The 19817-nt window shown below is 41.9% G+C and overlaps 2 protein-coding genes across 11 annotated transcripts in view; one reads left to right on the forward strand and one right to left on the reverse strand.

The window, feature by feature from the left end:
• The window catches only part of TOR1AIP1 (torsin 1A interacting protein 1), a 43300-nt gene extending 38816 nt beyond the window's left edge, over positions 1–4484 (reverse strand). For all 4 annotated transcript variants that reach the window (XM_072733264.1, XM_072733263.1, XM_026001124.2 and 1 more), the window contains exons 1-2: positions 3474–4484; positions 1700–1777 (exon numbers count right to left, since the gene is read on the reverse strand). In XM_072733264.1, coding sequence (XP_072589365.1) covers positions 1700–1777; positions 3474–3960 — 565 coding nt within the window. In that variant the 5' untranslated portion in view covers positions 3961–4484. The remainder of the gene's footprint in view (positions 1–1699; positions 1778–3473) is intronic.
• Positions 4485–7032: 2548 nt separating this feature from the next.
• LOC112921787 (torsin-1A-interacting protein 2-like) overlaps positions 7033–19817 on the forward strand; it is a 37545-nt gene continuing 24760 nt past the window's right edge. The window contains exon 1 of one of the 7 annotated variants that reach the window (XM_072733269.1): positions 7033–7051. The gene's annotated coding sequence lies outside the window, so the exon portion shown is untranslated. Of the gene's footprint in view, positions 7052–8197; positions 8356–18115; positions 18141–19817 lie in introns of those variants that run through there. The other 6 variants (XM_026001120.2, XM_072733265.1, XR_011996377.1 and 3 more) reach the window with 6 other exon arrangements.

Raw genomic sequence — 19817 nt, forward strand, 5'->3', positions numbered from 1 at the left:
GTATTTATTTGGAATTAAACTTGAATCTTATAAATTGAGAACAGAATAGGTCAAATTATAAAGCATAATCTTATTTTTAAAGATTTATTTGAGAGAGAAAGAGAGAGCACATGCACAGGAAGATAAGCAAAGAGAGATTCTCAAGCAGATGCCACACTGAGTGGAGAACCCAATGCAGGGGTCGGTCCTAGGACCCTGAGATCATGACCTGAACAGTCTGATGCTAAACTGACTGAACTACCCAGGTGCCCCAAAGCATAATCTTATCAGAAGCAATGGATAAGGAAACAAGTCAAGATAGGAGTTAAAAAAAAAAAAAAAAAAAAAAGTTAGCAATAGTCAGTTTCATAGCTACCATTATTTATGGTTGTGGGACTTCCCTAGCATAAAAAAAAAAAAAAAAAAACCAATTTGAAAATAAAGGAATGGATGCCTTGGTGGCTCAGTGGCTGGTTGAGCATCTGCGTGTGGTCCCAGTCTCGGGATCAAGTCCCACACTGGGCTCCTTGCGAGGAGTCTGCTTCTCCCTCTGCCTGTATCTCTGCCTCTTTCTGTGTATCTCTCATGAATAAATAAATGAAATCATAAATAAATGAATTAGTGGAACTGAAAACCAAAGGATAATAAGCATTAATAACTGAACTAAATCCTTTCCCCTACTTTTCAAAATAGTTTAAACAATTTTAAAATGCAAGTAACTATCAATGTAGCCTACTTCTCTGTTACATTGATACTTAGATATGAATATTTTTACACTTTAACATCTCTGAAATTGGGATGCATCATACCATCTATGGCATATTACAGTTTAATTGGCAGCATTTCTTCCTTCTAGGTGTTATGTAAAACAATAATGGTGGATCTTACAACTGATGACATTTCAGATCTCATGAAACATTGACCATATCATCTCATGATTTGACTTTCCAGGTTACTTAATCCATTTTATTTTATTTTTAAGTAGGCACCATGACCCTGAGATCAAGAGTCTCATGCTGAGCCAGCCAGGCACCCCCGACTTAATCCATTTTAAATAGCAGGTAATGTGGCATGTTCATGCACACCACACTAATGAACTTCACTGAGTAGCTAATTATTATACAGGATAATGACAATGAGGTACTTGGGGAAAATGAAAAGGCTTTGGAGAAGACAAACCTGGGTCTGAATTTTGGTTCCATCACATATAATGTAATGGTAAGGAAGAGTCTTAGCTTCTCTGAGCTCCAGGTTTCTCACCTATAAAATGAGTACATCTATCCTGCAGAGTTATGTGAATGAATTACCTTATACAAAGTGGCTGGTAATTCATAGCTATCAAGTATTCACCCCATCTTTCCTTGACATATGCCTGTATGGCTTAATTCAATAAACAATCTATAGAAAAGATTCACTGGAAATCTGGGTAAGTTATGATTTGGGACCCTTGATGAATCAGGCTATAATGTGTACATAAAAAAGAGCAGCTGGGACACCTGCGTGGCTCAGTGGATGAGCATCTGCCTTCCGCCCAGTGTGTGATCCCGGAGTCCCGGGATCCAGTCCCGCTTCATGCTCCCCACCAGGAGCCTGCCTCTCTCTCTGCCTGTGTCTCTGCCTCTCTCTCTGTATCTCTCATGAATAAATAAATTAAGATCTTAAAAAAAAAAAAAAAAAAAAAGCTGGCAGATAAGGCAAAAAACAAAATCGCTTTTCTTACCTGGAGTTTCTTGTATTCTCTGGATAGTTTTCTTCGGGACTGCTTGGCTTAAAATAGTTTGTGTAGATGGTTCATCCTCTAAAGAACAGACATTACATATGTCAAAATTCAAAACAGATTGACATTTGGGTCCAGATTATGCGCCCTAACAGCAATATATAAACAGAAAGGCAAGTAATTCTTTAGAAATGTGTAATTAGGTCCACCAAAACTACTACTCTTAAAAATCTAAAAACAAACTATTCACCTTTGATGCTTTATAATAAAACTATATTAATTTAGAAATTTAAAAGATGGTCCAGAGTTTCAGAAACGTCGAAGAAAGCAGAAGTGTGCAAAATGTTTAAGATCCTTATAGATTTACTAAAACAGAAGTAAATCCTTTATGTATTAAAAAAGTCAGCTTCTATAACTGCACGAGGCTCCGTGCCAGAGTCAATACAATGTAACCTATTTGTTGCCTATCGTGGGCAAAGCGCTCTTCAGATACTGAAGGACATGGAATCAACTTCAAATGGGATGGGATCTTTGCCCTCAGTAAGTCTCCAATTCTAAAAGAGAGAACATACACATAGGCTAAAATGTCTGGAGTAAGCTCCAGCCCATATTAACTTAACATTTTCTTTCAAATAAAGTTTTCAAAATCAAGGCATCTTCGGATGTGTCAGCGCTGCATGGGTCAGCAGATACGAGCGTTGCCTACATCTCTGCTGTGAGCCGAAGATCCACTTCCTTCTTCCTATCTCTCCATGGTCTACCACTAAGGATGCAATCACTTTGTGATTCAAACCCCTCCGGATTTTTACCTCATTGGTGCCTTACATGGGCCTCCCACGAAACTACACCCGTGATTCAGACAGGGGGCAGGGAAGTGGGCGGGAGAGGATGGCTCAAGGGAGTTGCTGCACCTGTGCCTCACCTAAATCTACACGCTCACTTTGCCAACATCCTTTCGGCCCATTTAGAGGAAAACTAACTCAGAATCTTCCTTGGTCAAGCTAAGTAACCAATGAGGTTGCATCGAAGCCCCCCCCCCCCCCGGCAAAAAAAAAACAAAAAACACGTGGCGAATTTTTGCAGAGACCACCCTGCTTGAGAAAGATCGATCAGCTCAAGTTTATCAGGCATTAGGGATCTTCAAGTTCAGGATAACTCGCCTTACCTACCCCCACCTCGGTAGAAGTATTCGGGTGGGGTCTCAAGTCCATTTAAAAACCGGCGCGCTCACCCAATTTGTCCCTCCTCCTCCCCCGACCTCCGTAGCGATGGAGAAAAGCCTGGGAGGCCACCCGAGAAGCATCACTCTCAGCTGGGGACTCGTGGCCTCTGAGAGTTAGAGGAAATGGAAGTGGCTTTGGTAGCAACATCCGCAGAACGGAGGGAACCGAAGTGAAAGCGCGCCTGAAGCGTTTCCCTGCCCCGCTGGCCCCCCAGCCGCCGCCCCCCCGCCCCCCCGCGAAGGCCTGCGGAAAGAGGCGAGCCGGAGCCCCCTTCTCCCCCGCAGGTCGGGGCCCGGGGATGCGCGGAGCTCGCCGCTCAGGTCGCGCCCCCGAGCCTTCCAGCCCTGCCGCCTGCGTCCCCGCCCCGCCCCGCCTGCGGTCGGTCGGGGAGCCCCCCGCGCCCCGCGCCCCGAGCCCCGGGAGCCCCGGCGGGGATGCGCCGGGCGGCGAGGGGCTGCGCCGGGGCGCACGCGCACACGTCCCGCCCGCGCCCGCGCGCTGCGCTCGCTCCCCGGCTCGCCGCGGAGACTGTTCCCTCCGGCGGCCTCGCTCACCTTCAGACGGATGAAAGTCCCGTAACCCTCTCCTGGTCGTCACCGGAGACGGTGACTGCTGCTGCTGCTGCTGCTGCTGCTGCTGCTGCTCCTGCAGGCGGGTCGCCCTTCGCGTGTTCATCTCCTCGGCTCCCTGCAGTCGCGGCTGCCTCCGCTGCCGAGACCGAAGGTAGTAGGCGCTTCCTCGCACTTCCCCTTTCGCAGACTCAGGCCGGAACTCTTCTAGCGGGAGCCGTCTTCTCCCCGGGGACTTTTCTTTGGCCACCGGGGGCTCGAAGTCGCCGTACACTTCTGGCGGCTCTTCCGAGAACCTCACTTCCCGCCGGCCGTGGCGCGACGGCGAAGGAGTTCCGTACGCAGGCGCGTCGCTGCCGCCGCCATTTTGCGGGGCGAGCCGGCGCCTTCCCTCCCGTAGGGGGGCGCGGGGTGTGACGTACATCCGCCAGCCTTCCCTCCCCAGCTCCGCCCGCCGCCCGTCGCCCGCCATAGTTGTTGACGTAGCTTGAGGCGATCGCGAAGGTGGTTTGCGGAGCGGGGGGGCGCGTCGGTCGGTTCTCCTGGCGTTGGTGGCGACGGCTGTTGCGAGGATGTGGTGGCGGCGGTCAGGGAGGCAGTTGAGAGGCGCCGGGGCCGCCGCCTGCGTCGTCGCTGCCGTGCTGCGAAGCCGCCTCTGGGCCCATGGCTTGTCCTGAGGGCTGTGGGAGAGGCAGTGCCGATGCCGGGTCAGCTGCTGCGGGTCACTCCCGCCTCCTGGCTGAAGGCACCAAAGAGGAGGAGAAGCGGGAGGACGACGTCGCTGTCCTTGGCCTGGGGGGAGGGGACAGCCGGCTGCGCGGATTGCCTCCCCGGCCCCAGCGCCTCGCGGCCGCCGCTGCCCCCCGCCCCCCGAGCCCCCGGGGAAGGCAGGCCGAGCCGGAGTCGGGTGCCCAGCTTGGCGCCCTCGCCGCCCCGGAGTCGTTCTGATTTGACCGCTGCCTTAGCCCTGCCTTTCCGAGTGTTTCTATAGGAGTCATCCTGCGAAGATCACTTCTGCCAATGCTGTCTTTTCCTGGGGGGAGGCGGAAAGAAATTGTGGGATTTAGTTCTTCTTGGAGAAACTGCTGCGACGATCGGTGCACCGAGTGATGCCCGGCCTTTCTTTAACAATTTCTTTTATCAGGTGCCTGATACTGTGACTCACTCTTAAATATCATAAAAGCCTCATAATATCATTAAAGGATGTGAACCTTTGTAATGCGGATGTGCAAAGTGCACGTTATGAACGTTATTAGCGCATGTTAAGGGACCTCTTTAAAACATTCACCGGTGCAGTTTTTTGTTTTGTTTTGTTTTTTTTTTTTTTTTTTTTTTGTGTGTGTGTGTGTGTATAGAAGCCGGGCTACAAACTTGCGGAACTCCGGTTTTTGGGGACATCTTTTAAAAGAAAGGACAAGCGGTTCTACTACGTGTTTCTGAGCAGAGAAGATGATGTATTATTGTGAATAGTCAGTTCACTGCGATACACAGGAATCTTGCAAAGGCTCGGGAAGGAAACTTACGGGTTAGGCTTTCCCAAGAAATAAATGAGGAATCTTGAAATCAGAGGCACGATGACTTTAACACCTATATATTGCTTAGGGTTCCCCCCCCCCTTTAGGTAATAAGAATGCATAATTCTAGCGCTGCCATTCCTGCCTCCCACACCTAGCAACGTTACAAATACCAGCCTTGATCACTTTAACTTTGAGGTAAAGCTAAATAAACTCTTGTCAAACCAGATTTTCTGCTGTAGATGTTTTCTAAACTCTTGAGGGTGGCCCCAAAGACGTGACGTTGGAGGCAGTGGATTCGTAGCCAATAGCGTAAGAGGCTTGCAGGTCATCAGTACCGGGAAGAGGCATGAGCTCTGGGTGTTAGACAATTAGTTTGGGAATTTGAAAAATACAGAGGAATTAAGTGGATCACAAGACAAGACAGGTAAGAGAGTCCAATATCTATACCTATGTTGGCACAGAATAGGTGTTCGATAGATGTATACATTAAATTAATACGTATTCTTTACCCTTAGGGAATTTGCCATTTATTAGGGAAAGACCTATACAAAAAATTCAGATTAAATAGCTGGCATCAATTTATATACCTAGCTGTTGTGCCTAGGTCTAGAAATCTAGTGTTGGTGACACTGGATTTCTTTTTTTTTTTTTTTTTCTTTTCGATTTTATTTATTCATAGAGACACAGAGAGAGAGGGGGAGGCAGAGACACAGGCGGAGGGAGAAGCAGGCTCCCATGCAGGGAACCCGACATGGGACTCAATCCCGGGTCTCCTGGATCATGCCCTGGGCTGAAGGCGGCGCTAAACCAGTGAGCCACCTGGGCTGCCCCAACACTGGATTTCGAATGCAGCTATTTTTAAAGAAAACATCCTATTTTAAAATAACGTGATTTCTGTATTTGATTTTTTTGTTTAGAGTAAGCAGAAATCCAGTTACTGGGAAAGCATCCATCAGTTCGTTGTGCATAATCACATTTCTGATCAGACAGGGAAAGAACTTTATATCTTAGTAGAAGGACAACATTGTTATTTTTAATAAGTTAAAGATGATTAAAATACTAAAAGTAAACTAAAGGAATAGTAGCCACCTCCGTTTTTCCCCATTCTCACAAGCGATGGGAAAAATCTTTTAAAGACTGTGAAAGTAAAAAAAAAAAAAAAAAAAAAATTAAAGACTGTGAAAGTGTACAAAGTACAAATGAAAGCGTCTGGCTGGAAATGTTATACCAAAATTAACAAAAGTTAAATTCAACGAAGTGAATGGGGTATAGTAAATAATTCTTCCACTTATTCTTTGTTGAATTCAAAATTACAATTAAACAGCTTCTAGGAGTGTTCCCATATCTTATGACTTTTGCGGAAAGAGAATGATTGAGAGATGAAGGCACCAGAAATCACCACTACCTGAAGAATCATTAACTGAATAAATATTTGAGCGTCTGCTGTGTACTAGATAGACCCTGTTCTACGTGCTGGGGGTATGGCAGTGAAAGAATAGAGCAAAAGATGACCCTCCCGGCCTTGGAGTTTACATTCTACGGGAGTCAGATAAAAATTTAAAATAGGGTATTGGTCATTTTTTTTGTTTTTAATATTTATTAATTGAAAAACCTATAAAATTCCACTTCTATCCCAAGGAGGTAGCTGCTGGGCCTTAAGGATCTGGTATGATACCTAAGTGCCTTTCTCAGGAAGGAGAGAGATGTGTAGAAGTGAGGCCAAAGTTGGGAACCCCACAGCCTTATCAGGCCCAACCCTGCTGAGGCAGCGTGGCCCATAGCACTTGGTTCTTCTGGCCACAGGAATTGGGGCAACCGCAAGAGTAGGCCACTCTGAGAAAGTTCCCTCTCAAAGAGGCCCCCAGGGTTGGTGGGGGAGTTACTTCTCTGCTCCCTAGGGCTTATGGCTGAGTTCCTCCAGTGAGCAGAGGAGAGGCACATACAGGGCGACAGCCCTCAAAGCAAAACTGGAAAGAGCCTGGAACTTGGACCTCTCTTCCCTCTCCCTTCTGCGTGCAAATCCACTCCAGGAGACACACACTCCGGGTGAGTGAGTGGGGGTGATTGCATTTCTGTGGATCCTTTCAATTAAATGGTCAGCTCACCAACTGAGAATTATAAGAGGGAATTTTTTTTTTAAGTACTTTTTTAAATGAATTTTTTTTGTAGTAATTGTATATGTACCAAGAAAGCTATAACTTAGGGTTTGGTTGTGTCTTTGTTTCATGTTTTTTTTTTTTTTTCTCCTTCGGTTTTGTGTTTTTTGGAATGATTCGTTAATTTTTCTAACTTTACCAAAGTTTGCAGCTTTTACCTCAATAGAACAGGAATATTTTATTTATTTTTGAACAGGAATATTTTAAGTCACCTGACTGCAGACAAACTGGAGAGATATTGTTTTAAAAGTTTTTCTTTTCTCCTTACTAGGTTTAATAGGAAGAAACCACGAAATCCCATGTAGGCTTTTTCTAAAAAGTTCAATATTCTTTGTCCAGATTTTTAGATTCTCAGAATAAATGCCTTCTACAGATGCAAAAAAAAAAAAAAAAAAAAAAAAGTAAGCTTTAAGAGAGATTTTCTTCTGTGTTTTGAGTTGGTGTAGAACAGGAATTTTAGACTTGACTGCCCCTGACCCATTGATCGTGTCTTCTAGGGTAAATTCCTTGTCATCTCTCAATCTTCACATTTATAGAATTAAATAGCAATTTGTTACTCAGCATTTACTACTGTCATTTAGCAGCTACACCGTTACATACGTTAATTAGCACCTTTACTCACAATAACCTTATGAGGTATGTATGTAGGAGCCTTGTTCCCATTTGACACGAGCAAACTGCGGTTCAGATTAAGCAGCTCGTTTGAGGACACACCTAGTAAAGGGAGAGGCCGGGTTCCAAGTCACGTCCGACCGGTGCTTGCCATCAGTGGGTCGTGCGCCTCGCGGAGTGGCTTCCACGGGTTGCTGCAGCCTCTGCATTTTTAAGGCCTGGGGTTGGCGGCTGTCTTGGCAGAGATGCGCGCCCTCCCGTGGGACTGCGGGGAAACCGGGCCCTGGCCGGCCGGCCGCTCGGCGGGAGCGCGCTCCCCACGCCCCTGGGCGGCGCTCGGGCAGGTGGCGGGGGGGGGGGGGGGCCGCTGGGGGCGCGCGCCGGGTGGGCGGGCCGACTACCAGTCCCGGCATGCCGTGCTCCTCCCCTCCCCGCGGAGGTCGTGTCACGTGGGCGGGGCCCGGGACGACGTTGGATCCGCCGCGTCCGAGGAGGGGTGCAGCCTGGCGTCGCGGAGCCGGAGGAACCCCGCGGGGCTCCCCTGACGTTGACAGTTGACCGTTTAAGGCCCTGCTAGAATTTGTAAGTAAGGAAGATGCATATACAACTTTTCCAAGTGCTAATATTCGGTCTGATAGCTTCTTAGGAAAGGTTTTTCCTAAACGATCCCTCCCCACCCCCACCCCCACCTCCCTACCGCAAAAAACCTTGATCGGAGCAGTTTGGGGGCATATTTTTGCTTTGGAGCAAAAGAAGAGAAATCAAATCTTATAAACGTTAAAATAGAGCAAGGTGGGAATAAATGTGTGGTTCGGACTTTGAGAAGCAGAATTCCTGTAAGGCTCAGTGTAAACTGGAAATCGGCCAGTGCAGGTGGCGCTTACACCCTCCACCTGCGTGCCTCCGGCATCTCCTTGTTCGTCGTCTTCATCCTTAGAAAATTATCACCCCCCACCCCCTTCAGCCTAACGGTGCTAAAAAGGGCGGTTTGAAGTTTTGTTAAGATCCTACGATTACTGTTTTGCTTACGTATCATGTATATATTCTTGGTTGTATTTCATTTCCGTTGAGAAAGTTTACCCCTTTTTCTGTTCCTTCGAGAAAGTGCATAGTACTTGTTGGACCTTACACATAGTTACAGAGGTTACCTTAATCCGATTGTACGTACTGCCTTTGTTTTGGTTTTACCTGTCTCTAGGTTTTAAAACATTTTTTTGGGATCCGTATGAGAAATTCTTTACTCGTCTATTTTTTTTTTCTTTTTCTTAAGAATTGGGGCCGTGGCAGAGAAAAGAAGTAGGGCCATGGAATCTATCCATATTTATCAGTTTTATTTTTTAAGCACATGATTAGCATATATATGGCCAGTGGAAAAATCATGTAATGAAAAACGGAACTTCATGGTAGAACTAAAAATGTTCTTGGAAGCGTCTGAGTGTGGATTACAACGGCTTGAAAGCTGAAATTTGCTACAGAAACTTTTAAGTGAGATCCTCTCCTCAGTAATGTTCATTATGCTGAAGGCACAGTCCACAGCTTGATTACCACTTTTACTGCTGGTTCATCACATAACCATGAGTGACTCATTGAAACTCTTTCACTTATCTTCCGTACTGGCATAGAGATACTCACGAATAGAGTAAACAAATTTAGGTACATTTAGGTAAATTGAGGATTATTGGGTATTTTAATAACGTGTCCTGTATATAATTTGTTCTTGCCTAAGAAGACATGTTAAAGCAAATCCACATCTGAACTACCCCTTGAATTTCCTGAAGGGAAGTTTGCTCAGAGAAGCCTTAACTGCTTTCTGCTGTTTTTCATTTTGCATTTAGAATTTTTAATTGTGTTAAAATTTCCTTAGTATTCTACATCTTATGATTACTGCTGTATCCCACAACAGAAAGGTCTGCATAGTGACTATACTTTATCGTAAGTTTTACATAGCAAATCAGATTTTTTGTGAATAAAGAATGATGTTCCCGACATTGGTCCTAAGTACAGAATTTGGAGTCAGAGCTGAGTTTGAATTCCTCTCTGTCGCTGTATGAGTTGGGCAGATTGCTTTATTACTCTGAGCTCCTTCCCTCATCTGCAAAGTGGAGATTCTTCGGGTTATTTGGAGTATTAAATGGGATAGTTTAAGAACTCAGTGGATGGGAACTATTATTACTAATTGGGCTACTTTTCTCTTTACTAACACTAAAGGAGTTGGTTCATGATTTTGGTAATCAGAATAGAAAGGAAGAAAATTCCCCTATAATCCCACTACCTCAACAGATCAAATTTTTTTTTTTTTTAAATATACTCTCAGGTGAGCTGCCTGGGTGGTTCAGCGGTTGAGCTTATGCCTTCAGCTCAGGGCGTGATCCTAGGTCCAGGGATTGAGTCCTGCATTGGGCTCCCTGGCAAGGAGCCTGCTTCTCCTTCTGTGTGTTTCTGCCTCTCTCTGTGTGTCTCTCATGAATAAATGAAATCTTAAAAAAGTAAATAAAATATACTCTCATTTATTCCTTGACCATAGGAATATGTAATGTAAATGTAGTAACCTTTTTGCAAAAAGTAAAATATAAAATATTGGTTGTTAATTTCTGAGAGTTCTGTTTTATTTATATAAATAGAGCTGTCTGGGTCTACCTTTATTCTGATCTACTAGTGAAGAAACAGCCGAACTGTCCTTTAGCACAGTTTCCACTTGCTCTCCCCATTCTGAAAAATAAAATCTCTAGTGGCACTTTTATTTAATAGTTCAAATAATAATAGTTTTTGAGGGTTTCTTTTGTGCCCTCATAATGGCAAATGTGGCACATTAACTCTTTAACCCTCACAGTGCCTCTTTCATCTAGTAGTGTTAGTGCTTTGGGGAGTTAAGAAAACCAAGGCATAGAGAAGAGTTCAGGCATAACAGTTTGACTTTAGAGAACAGTGCTGCAAGGGGTTTATTTTTGCAGCTTCACTGTATGAATGTTAGGTCATATGTATAGGCAGGAATTGATACTGGAAGCTGACTTACAACTTCTTTGTATAAAAGTATGACAGTATTTGTAGCCATGTCAAAGAAATTTTTATAAGAAAATAGTGAATTTTAGTGAGTTTAGTAAAACAAATAGTAGTAGTAGTAGCAGCTGTCCAGATTCTTGGTTTTCAAACACTATCCTTTGATAAAAGGACCCAGGAATTTTTTTTTTTTTTTTTTTTTTTTTGAGACATAGTTGACTTCAGGGCTGGAACAGGGAGCCTGGGACATCTTGTAGTGCTTGAAATTAAGGAAATGCCCAAAAAAGTTTGGGGGCTTGTTGAAAGGACAACCTGAAGGTGCTCCTAATGGCCAAAGTTGTAACAACTTAAGCAACAAAATGAATCAGATTTTAACCCATAGGACAAAGTAAGTATCCTTGTGGAATGGATAGAGTTGAATAAACAAACAGGGAAGAAGGCACACTTTTTTTTAAGACTTTATTTATTAGAGCACAAGAAAGGTGGAGCATGAGTGGGGGAGGGGCAGAGGGCGATGCGGACTGCCTGCTGAGCAGGGAGCCAGATATGGAACTCAGTCCTGTGACCCTGGGATCATAACCTGAACTGAAGGCAAATGCTTACCCAACTGAGTCACCCACGCGCCCAGGGACAGTTCTTTCTTATTGAGGAATTCCAGTGAAGGAATGAAAAGCAAGAAGTAGAAAATCATTGTTAGGCAAACAGCACTGTCATAATTATTGCAGACAAAATCCACCTGTAATGCTAGTGGGTGAAAGTTTGAGGAGAATCAGGATATTTGCATGGTTTGAAAACATCTCTCAAGATAATTACTAGGTCAAAGGAAAAATAGTAACTTGACAGGCGAGATACCATATTAACCCAATGATTGAGGCTAACATCACCAGTAGAAGAGCATGGACATCCTGAACTCAGTGATATGATGCAGTTAGAAGGATACAGTGTCATTTCTGTGGTGTTACTCTTGGCAAAAATGCAATGTTTATCTTTCTAATCATGAGGAAACATTATATAAACCCAAATTGAGGATCTTTCTACAAAATAAGTGACCATTGTTTTTGAAAGTTTTTTTTTTTTTTTACAAAAGACAAGAAACCATAAAGACCAAGAGACTGTCACCGTTTCGAGACTCGGGAGAATTATTAGCTAAATGCAATATGAAATTCCAGATTGGATCTGGAACAGAAAAAGGATATTATTGGAGAAACTGGTGAAATATTTTTTAAAGATTTAATTTATTCATAAGAGACACAGAGGCAGAGACATAGGGAGCCTGATGTGGGACTCAATCCCAGGACCCCAAGATCATGACCTGAGGCAAAGGCAGTTGCTCAACCAATGAGCTACTTAGGCATCCCGAAACTGGTCAAATTTGAACAGTCTGTAGTTTAGCTAACTGATTTGTACCAGTGTTAGTTTCTTGTGTGTGTGTTTTTTTAAAGATTTTTATTATTTGAGAGAGCACGAGAGAGAGATTATGAGCCAGGGAGAGGGAGAAACAGTCTCCCAGAGCTGACGAGACATGGGCCAAGGCCAGGACCCTGCGATCATGACCCGAGCCGAAGGCAGACACATAACTGCTGAGCCACCCAGGTGTCCCTTACACCGCCCCCCCACTTTTATTTTTTTTTTCAATTTTTTTTAAAGTTTTGTTTTTTATTCATTTATGAAAGACAGGCAGAGGGAGAAGAAGACTCCATGCAGGGAGCCCGATGCAGGACTCAATCCCAGGACTCTAGGATCACGCCCCGGGACAAAGGCAGGCGCCAAACCGCTGAGCCACCCAGGGATCCCCCTCCCCCCCACTTTTAAAAATATTTTATTTTGCTATGAGAGAGAGCACTGTGCACACGGTAGGGTGGGGAGGAGCAGAGGGAGAAAGACAACCGGACTGCTTACTGAGCGCAGAGCCTGTTACATGGCTCCATCTTAGGACCCTGAGGTCATGACCTGAGCTAAAACCAAGAATTAGATGCTTAACCACCTGAGCCATCCAAGTACCCCAGGTTCTTGTTTTTTATAATTGTAGTGTAATTTTACAGGATGTTAACTTTAGGAGAAACTGGATAAAGGTTATAAGAGAACACTTTGCAATATATATATTTTTTTAAGATTTTATTTATTCATGAGAGAGAGAGAGAGAGAGAGGCAGAGACACAGGCAGAGAGAGAAGCAGGCTCCACGCAGGGAGCCCGATGTGGGACTCGATCCCGGGTCTCCAGGACCATGCCCTGGGCCAAAGACAGGCACTAAACCGCTGAGCCATCCAGGGATCCCCACTTTGCAATATTTTTGTGACTTTTCTGTAAGTTTAAAATTTGTTCAAGGAGCGCCTGGCTGGCTCAGTTGGTAGAGCCTGCAGCTCTTTTTATTTTATTTTATTTTATTTTATTTTATTATTTATTTATGATAGAGAGAGAGAGAGAGAGAGAGAGAGAGAGAGAGAGGTAGAGACATAGGCAGAGGGAGAAGCAGGCTCCATGCACCAGGAGCCTGACGTGGGATTCGATCCCGGGTCTCCAGGATCGCGCCCTGGGCCAAAGGCAGGTGCCAAACCGCTGCGCCACCCAGGGATCCCATGCAGCTCTTGATCTTGGAGTTGTTGAGCTTGAGCCCCAGTTGCATGTAGAGTATTTAAAAGTAAAATCTTTTTTTTTTTTTTAAGTCTATCATTGGGGTGTCTGGCTGCCTTAGTCAGTGGAGCATGTGACTCTTGATCTTAGGGTTTAGAGTAAAAGTCCCATATTGGGTTTAGGGATTACTTAAAAATAAATCTTTAAAAATTAGTTCAAAATAAAAAGTTTAATAAAAATGTATTGACTTGATTAGATATTAAAGGTGATTAGGGGAATTGAGCTAAAACTGGGAATCCATTAGTGCTACCCAAATCTTAGCAAACTCTTCTTTCTTGCATTACTTACTGCCTCTACTTGATCAACCTAAACCTGAGTTACAAGTCACGGGAGTCGCGAGGGTCTAAGAGAGATAAGTGTAAGAAGGAAAGGAAGAGTTTCTGTACTTGGAAAATATGTTTAAAATCTGAACTGTTGCAAGTGTTTGGTCCCTATTTAAGAAACAGCTCCCTAAGGGAAGTAATTGGAATACTTTTTGTTCCTATTTTAGTACTTTTTCAAACTCCTTTCAAAACTATGGAAGTACCAGTTAGTAGAAAATACTAGAAAACAGTGGGAAATTGCGAAAATAATACTGGCATATTATCCCAAATACAGTGCAGAGGAGTGGGCAAGACTTAGAAACTTAATTTTAAACAGACACAAATAGCTGGTATAAGTATAGGTGTTCCTGAGCCTGGCGCTGGGTCCCACTGTTGAAAGTGGTGTATTAACCTTAAAGGGCTTATTGCTGGTGTTTGAAATTGAAACTGTAGACAGAATTGGAACTATGGCTTTTGGTCTATTAGGGCAAGGCCAATTGAAATGTACAAATAAATATCTAAAGCAGTTGTTCCCTTTTACAGTATGCTAGCAATCCTTACAAACACCTGTTTTGTCTGTCAGTTCCTGGAGTGAGAAGAGAACATTCAGCAGCTGTTTTCTAACTTAGGATCATTTTTGTTGTTGTTGTTTGGCTCATATGTTCTTCATAAGAGGGAACAGTGTATATGGTAAGTCATGCTGAAGATTGTAATCCATGTGTCTTCTCTCACTGCCTGCTAAATTAGAAATATTTCTCACAAAATAGTCTGAAGACTTTCTAAGAATAATTTATTTTGATATTTTTTGACAAAATTATTTTAGATTATATGAATTTAAAAAGAAGATTCCTGTTTATTCCCACATTCCTTAATCTTCTGTCATATAAATTCCAAGCTAGTTAAAAATATGAAACATGAAAGGTTTGACTTTGTGTATGAAACTTATCAGAGAAACTGTCTTATACCAAAAATTGACATTTTTGATTATTGGTTAGCCTTAGAATGTAATACTCCATGGAAGAAAATATTTAAAATGGGAACTCAGGGTTTAAAGCATTTATATATTTTCTGTGTATCTGTCTTTTGATTTTATATGTCATATGAGGAGTTAGCTGAGGCTGAATTCTAAGGGATATGTTTGCTTGGAGAAGTCACCCCAATCCTGCTCAGTCTTGAGACTTATATTATCCTACTATACAAAGAACAAGAGAATTTTTGTCTCTCAAAGGCAGATTTGAGCTCGCTTGCCAACATTCATTCAGGAAATAACAAAGAATGAAATAGAATCAATATTTAGAGAGGGTAATTATTCAGTGTGTATTAAACTGCCATTATTAGTAGATATAAATTTCAGTGAATTAGAGTTGCATTTTCATTTGCAGTTAAAGTGCTGTTTTCTAAATTTTCTCCTAATGAAGTCTCAGGAAAAATCTTAAGTTTACTGTATTTCTTACACACAAAAAAACCTGATTGGTGTTTTCCTTTTGTATAGCCATTTGTGCAGTATAGAAACTCTTTAAACTTTGGCTTTTACCCATTATTGCTGGTTAAAAGGTTTGAAAACCTTACTACTTCTATGGGCCTTCCAGAATTTCATATGAACTCTACATTGCAGTCTTTTAATATCCATCTGAAAGCCTTTAGCCTTTACCCCAAAGCATTGTTTCCAGTCTGGATTCCCTGGACATCTGGAAGTCTTGTAAGATTTTCTCTATGTATTCATAGTACTTGGCATTGGGCCTAGTACATGGTTGGTTTCCTCAGTAACTTGAACGATTACGTTTAATAATCAGTAGAGAAACAGTGATTCTTAAGGTATTTTCAGCATTTTTACAAGCCTAATAGTAATCATATATTTACTTTAAATCAACTGCTTTTAATTTAAGCTAACAATGGAGTTCAGGAAGGAAATAATCCAGAATATCTAAATCTTTTCCAACTTTATAATAGAAGTATTTTGAATATTCATCTGTAGTTAAAAATACTGAAAATTTCTAAACCAGAGCTGGTAACAATCATTATCAACTTTGTTAGAAGCTTTATTGGCAGACATCTGATTAGTAAAAAGAAATGTGAGAAAATGAAATTATTAGAAGAATGCTGGTTGTTTAGATATCCTTCCAAAATAAGATCTGAGGAGGGAGGAGTGTGCTGGAATAAAAATAGCATGTAGTAGTAAAATTATTAGGAACCATTAAAAACCTAATGGTTTTGAATTACTTCAGATTCCTTTGGGAGTCTAAAAGTATCTATTCTCTTTCCAGAAAAAACACGTATGTACATAAAAAATTCTGATGTAATTTCAAGGAGTTCAGGACTTCCTCAATCCATCCTAGATCTTTTTGTGTGGAAGTGAAAAATTGTAGGGGATTTTCTGCACCCCCACCTCAGAACATACACACCCTTGAAGAGTAGCAAACAGCTTGTGGAGGGGCTCTCCAAAGCTTAACTGTTGCTGCTTCAAAGAGGCAGTATCTTATAGTTGCTAGGAGTATAAGCTCTGGGAACCAGTCTACCTGGATTCAGATACTGATTTGTCTGCAGTGACCTGTGTGACCTTTGCAAGTTGCTCAACCTCTGTTTCCTAAGCTATAAAATTGATCGTTTTAAGGATTATGTGAGTTAATACAGGTAAAGTGCTTAGAACAGATAGTGGTACTTGGTAGTTATTATTAGTAAGCATTATTATCTCACAGACAAGAATTACTATGGAATACGTGGGCAAGTGAGGTTCTCTGGCCTACAACTGACTTGGAGGAAGGGTTCCTTTTTCTAATTTAGCCCAAAGGCACCATATGAAATAAAATCCTTGCACATAGATGCATGCCTTTATGGGAATATGTATAGGTAAACTTTCTTTTTCATACCAGCATTAGGTAAGCTTCTTTTATTTCTATGAAGAGATAGTTGCTAACAATTTTACGAGAAAACAAAGGTCTTTATCCTTCTGTAGGGCTCTTTTTTCCTCCATGTATTAGTCACTCTCTGGGCAAAGTAACTGCTGCTGCTCTTCTTGTCCACAATGTGAAATTTTGGTTTTGCTAAAATCAAAATTTCTTTCTTTTTTTCTTTTTCTTTTTCTTTTCTTTACTTTTCTTTTCTCTATCTCTATTTTATTTTATTTTATTTTATTTATTTTTTTATTTTATTTATTTTATTTTATTATTTTATTTTTATCTTATTTTATTTTATTTTTACACACACACACACACACACACACACACACACAAGCAGAAGAAGCAGAGGAAGAAGCAGCCTCCCCACTGAGCAGGGAGCCCAATGAGGGGCTCAGTGCCAGGACCTTGGGATCATGGCCTGAGCTGAAGGCAGATGCTTAACCAACTGAGCTACACAGGCGCCCCTAATATCTTTTTCTAGCCCAATGCTACTTCTACTCTACTCTTTTTAAAAATTATAACATTGAATATAGATTCTGTGTACAGTGAACCTTGTACCTCCACTGAGCTAAAAAAAATACTATCTTTTATTTTTAATTTTTAAAATTTAAATTCAGTTAACATATAGTGTAATATTAGCTTCAGAAGTTGAGTTCAGTGGTCTTCAGTCTTCTATAATACACGATGCTCATTATATCACATGCCCTCCTTAGTGTCTATCACCCAATTACCCCATCCCCCCAAAAATATTATCTTCGAAATGCTTTGTATGCCCTCCCCAATCCTAGCCCCTTCCTCTCCCATCAAAGGTAAAGATTTTCTTTTTAGTTTTATTGAATATTTATTTCTAAATAACATATTGAAGCTTTACATAAATGGAAACCCTGTAAGTGTGTGTGTGTAGGGGGTGTTCTGCTAGTTTTTATCTGTGTATGTGCAGTATTCCATTGTACAGCATTACAGGCATACTTTGGAGATAGGTTTTTTCCCCCACCACTACAGTAAAGCAGGTATCTCAATAAAGGGAATCAAGTCAATTTTTTGGTTTCCAGTGCATATAAAAGTTGTGTTTATGCTATACTGTAGTACATTAATTATGGAATTAGTATTATTTTTTTTAAAAATGTACATACATTAAAAAATAACTTATTGTTAAAAAATGCTAACCATTTGAGTTTTTAGTGAGTCATAATCTTTTTACTGGTGGGGACGTCTTAGCTCGATGTTGATGACTGCTGACTGTTCAGGGTGGTGGTTGCTGAAGGCTGGGGTGGCTGTGGCAATTTCCTAAAATAAGACATTAGTGAAGTGTGCTGTATCAGTTGGCCCTTTCGTGAATGATTTCTTTGTAGCATGTGATGGCGTTTGATAGCATTTTACCCACAGTTCTGTGAGTAAAATTGGAGTCAGTCATCTTAAGCCCTGTCACTGCTTTTTCAACAAAATGTATGTATGTAATACTGTAATTTATTATCATTTCAACAATCTTCATAGCATCTTCACCAGGAATAGATTCCATCTCAAGAAACTACTCATCCGTAAGAACCAACTCTTCATTCATTAAAGTTCTATTATGCAATTATAGAAATTCGCTCACATCTTTAGGCTTTACCCCTAATTCTGATTGTCTTGCGATTTCCACCACATCTGTAGTTTATTTCCTCCAATGAAATCTTGATCCCGTCAGTATTCTATGAGGATTGGAATCAGTTTCTTCCAGAATCTTGTTAATGTTGATATCAGCCTCTTCCTGTGAATCAGGAATGTTCTTAATGGCATCTAAAATGGTGAATCATTTCCTGAACGTTTTCAGTTTACTTTTGTCCAAGTCCATCAGAGGAATCATTCTCTATAGCAGGTATAGCCATATTTCTGAAATAATAAGACTTGGAAATCTAAATTACTCCTTGATTCATGGGCTGCAGAATGGACATTGTGTTAGCAGGCACAAAAGCAACATTTATCTCCCTCAGAGCTCTTGGGTGACCAGATAGATGCATTGTTAATGAGCAGTAATATTTTGAAAGAAACCTCTTCCTGGATGGTAGGTCTCAACAGTGGGCTTAAAATATTCAGTAAACCATGTTGTAAACAGATGTGGTGTCATCCAGGCTTTGTTCCATTTATAGAGCATAGGCAGAGTAGATTTAGCATCATTCATAAGGGCCCTAGAATTTTTGGAATGGTTAAAAAAGCCTTCTCTTTAAAGTCACCGCCACAGTAGCCTGTAAAGAGTCTGCCAGGCATTGATTTCTCTTATCTAGCTCTGGAAGTCCCAGATGGCATTATTCCAGTAGAAGGCTGCTTTAATCTACATTGCAAATCTATTGTTAGTGTAATTACCTTCATTTAGTAAGTTAGCTAAATCTGGATTTCTTGCTGCAGCTTCTACACCGGCACTTGCTGATTCACTTTGCAGCTTCTTTCCCTAAACCTCAGGAGCCAACCTCTGTTAGCTTCAGACTTTTCTTCTGCAGCTTCTTCATATCTCTCAGCCTGCATAGAATTCAAGAGAGTGAAGATTTTGCTCTGGATTAGGCCAGGTTGTGGCTGGTTTGATCTTCATTCCAGACCTTTTAAACTTTCTCCATATCAGCAATAAGGCTGTTTCACTTTATTATCATTTGTGTGTTCACTGGAATAGCATTTTTAATTTCCCTCGAGAACTTTTCCTTCACAACTCTGCTGGTTGGTACAAGAGGCCTTGTTTTTAGCCTTTGAGCTTTGGACATGCCTTTTGTACTTAGCTTAATCATTTCTAGCTTTCTTTTTTTTTTTAAGATTGTATTTATTTGAGAGAGAGAGGAGAGGGAACAAGTGGGGAGAGGGACAGAGGGAGAAGCAGACTCCCTGTGGGACAGGAGCATGATGTGGGTGGGGCTCGATCCAGGACCCTGGAATGATGACCTGAGCTGAAGACAGAGTCTTAATGGACTGAGCCACTCAGGTGTCCTAATTTCTAGTTTTTGATTTAAAGTGAGAGACATGCAACTCTTCCTATCTCTTGGACATTTAGGGGCCATTGTAGGGTTTTTAACTGGCTTAATTTCAATAGGGAAAGAGATGAGGGAACAGCCAGTCAGTGGAGCAGTCCAAACTACATTTATTCACAGTCTTATATTGGCATGGTTTCTGACACCTTAAATAATACGTCGTAACATCAAAGATCACTGATCATAGATTACCATAACAAATATAATTAATAATGGCAAAGT

Source organism: Vulpes vulpes, chromosome 13 (genome assembly GCF_048418805.1).
Source record: "Vulpes vulpes isolate BD-2025 chromosome 13, VulVul3, whole genome shotgun sequence".
NCBI classification, from domain to species: Eukaryota; Metazoa; Chordata; class Mammalia; order Carnivora; family Canidae; genus Vulpes; species Vulpes vulpes.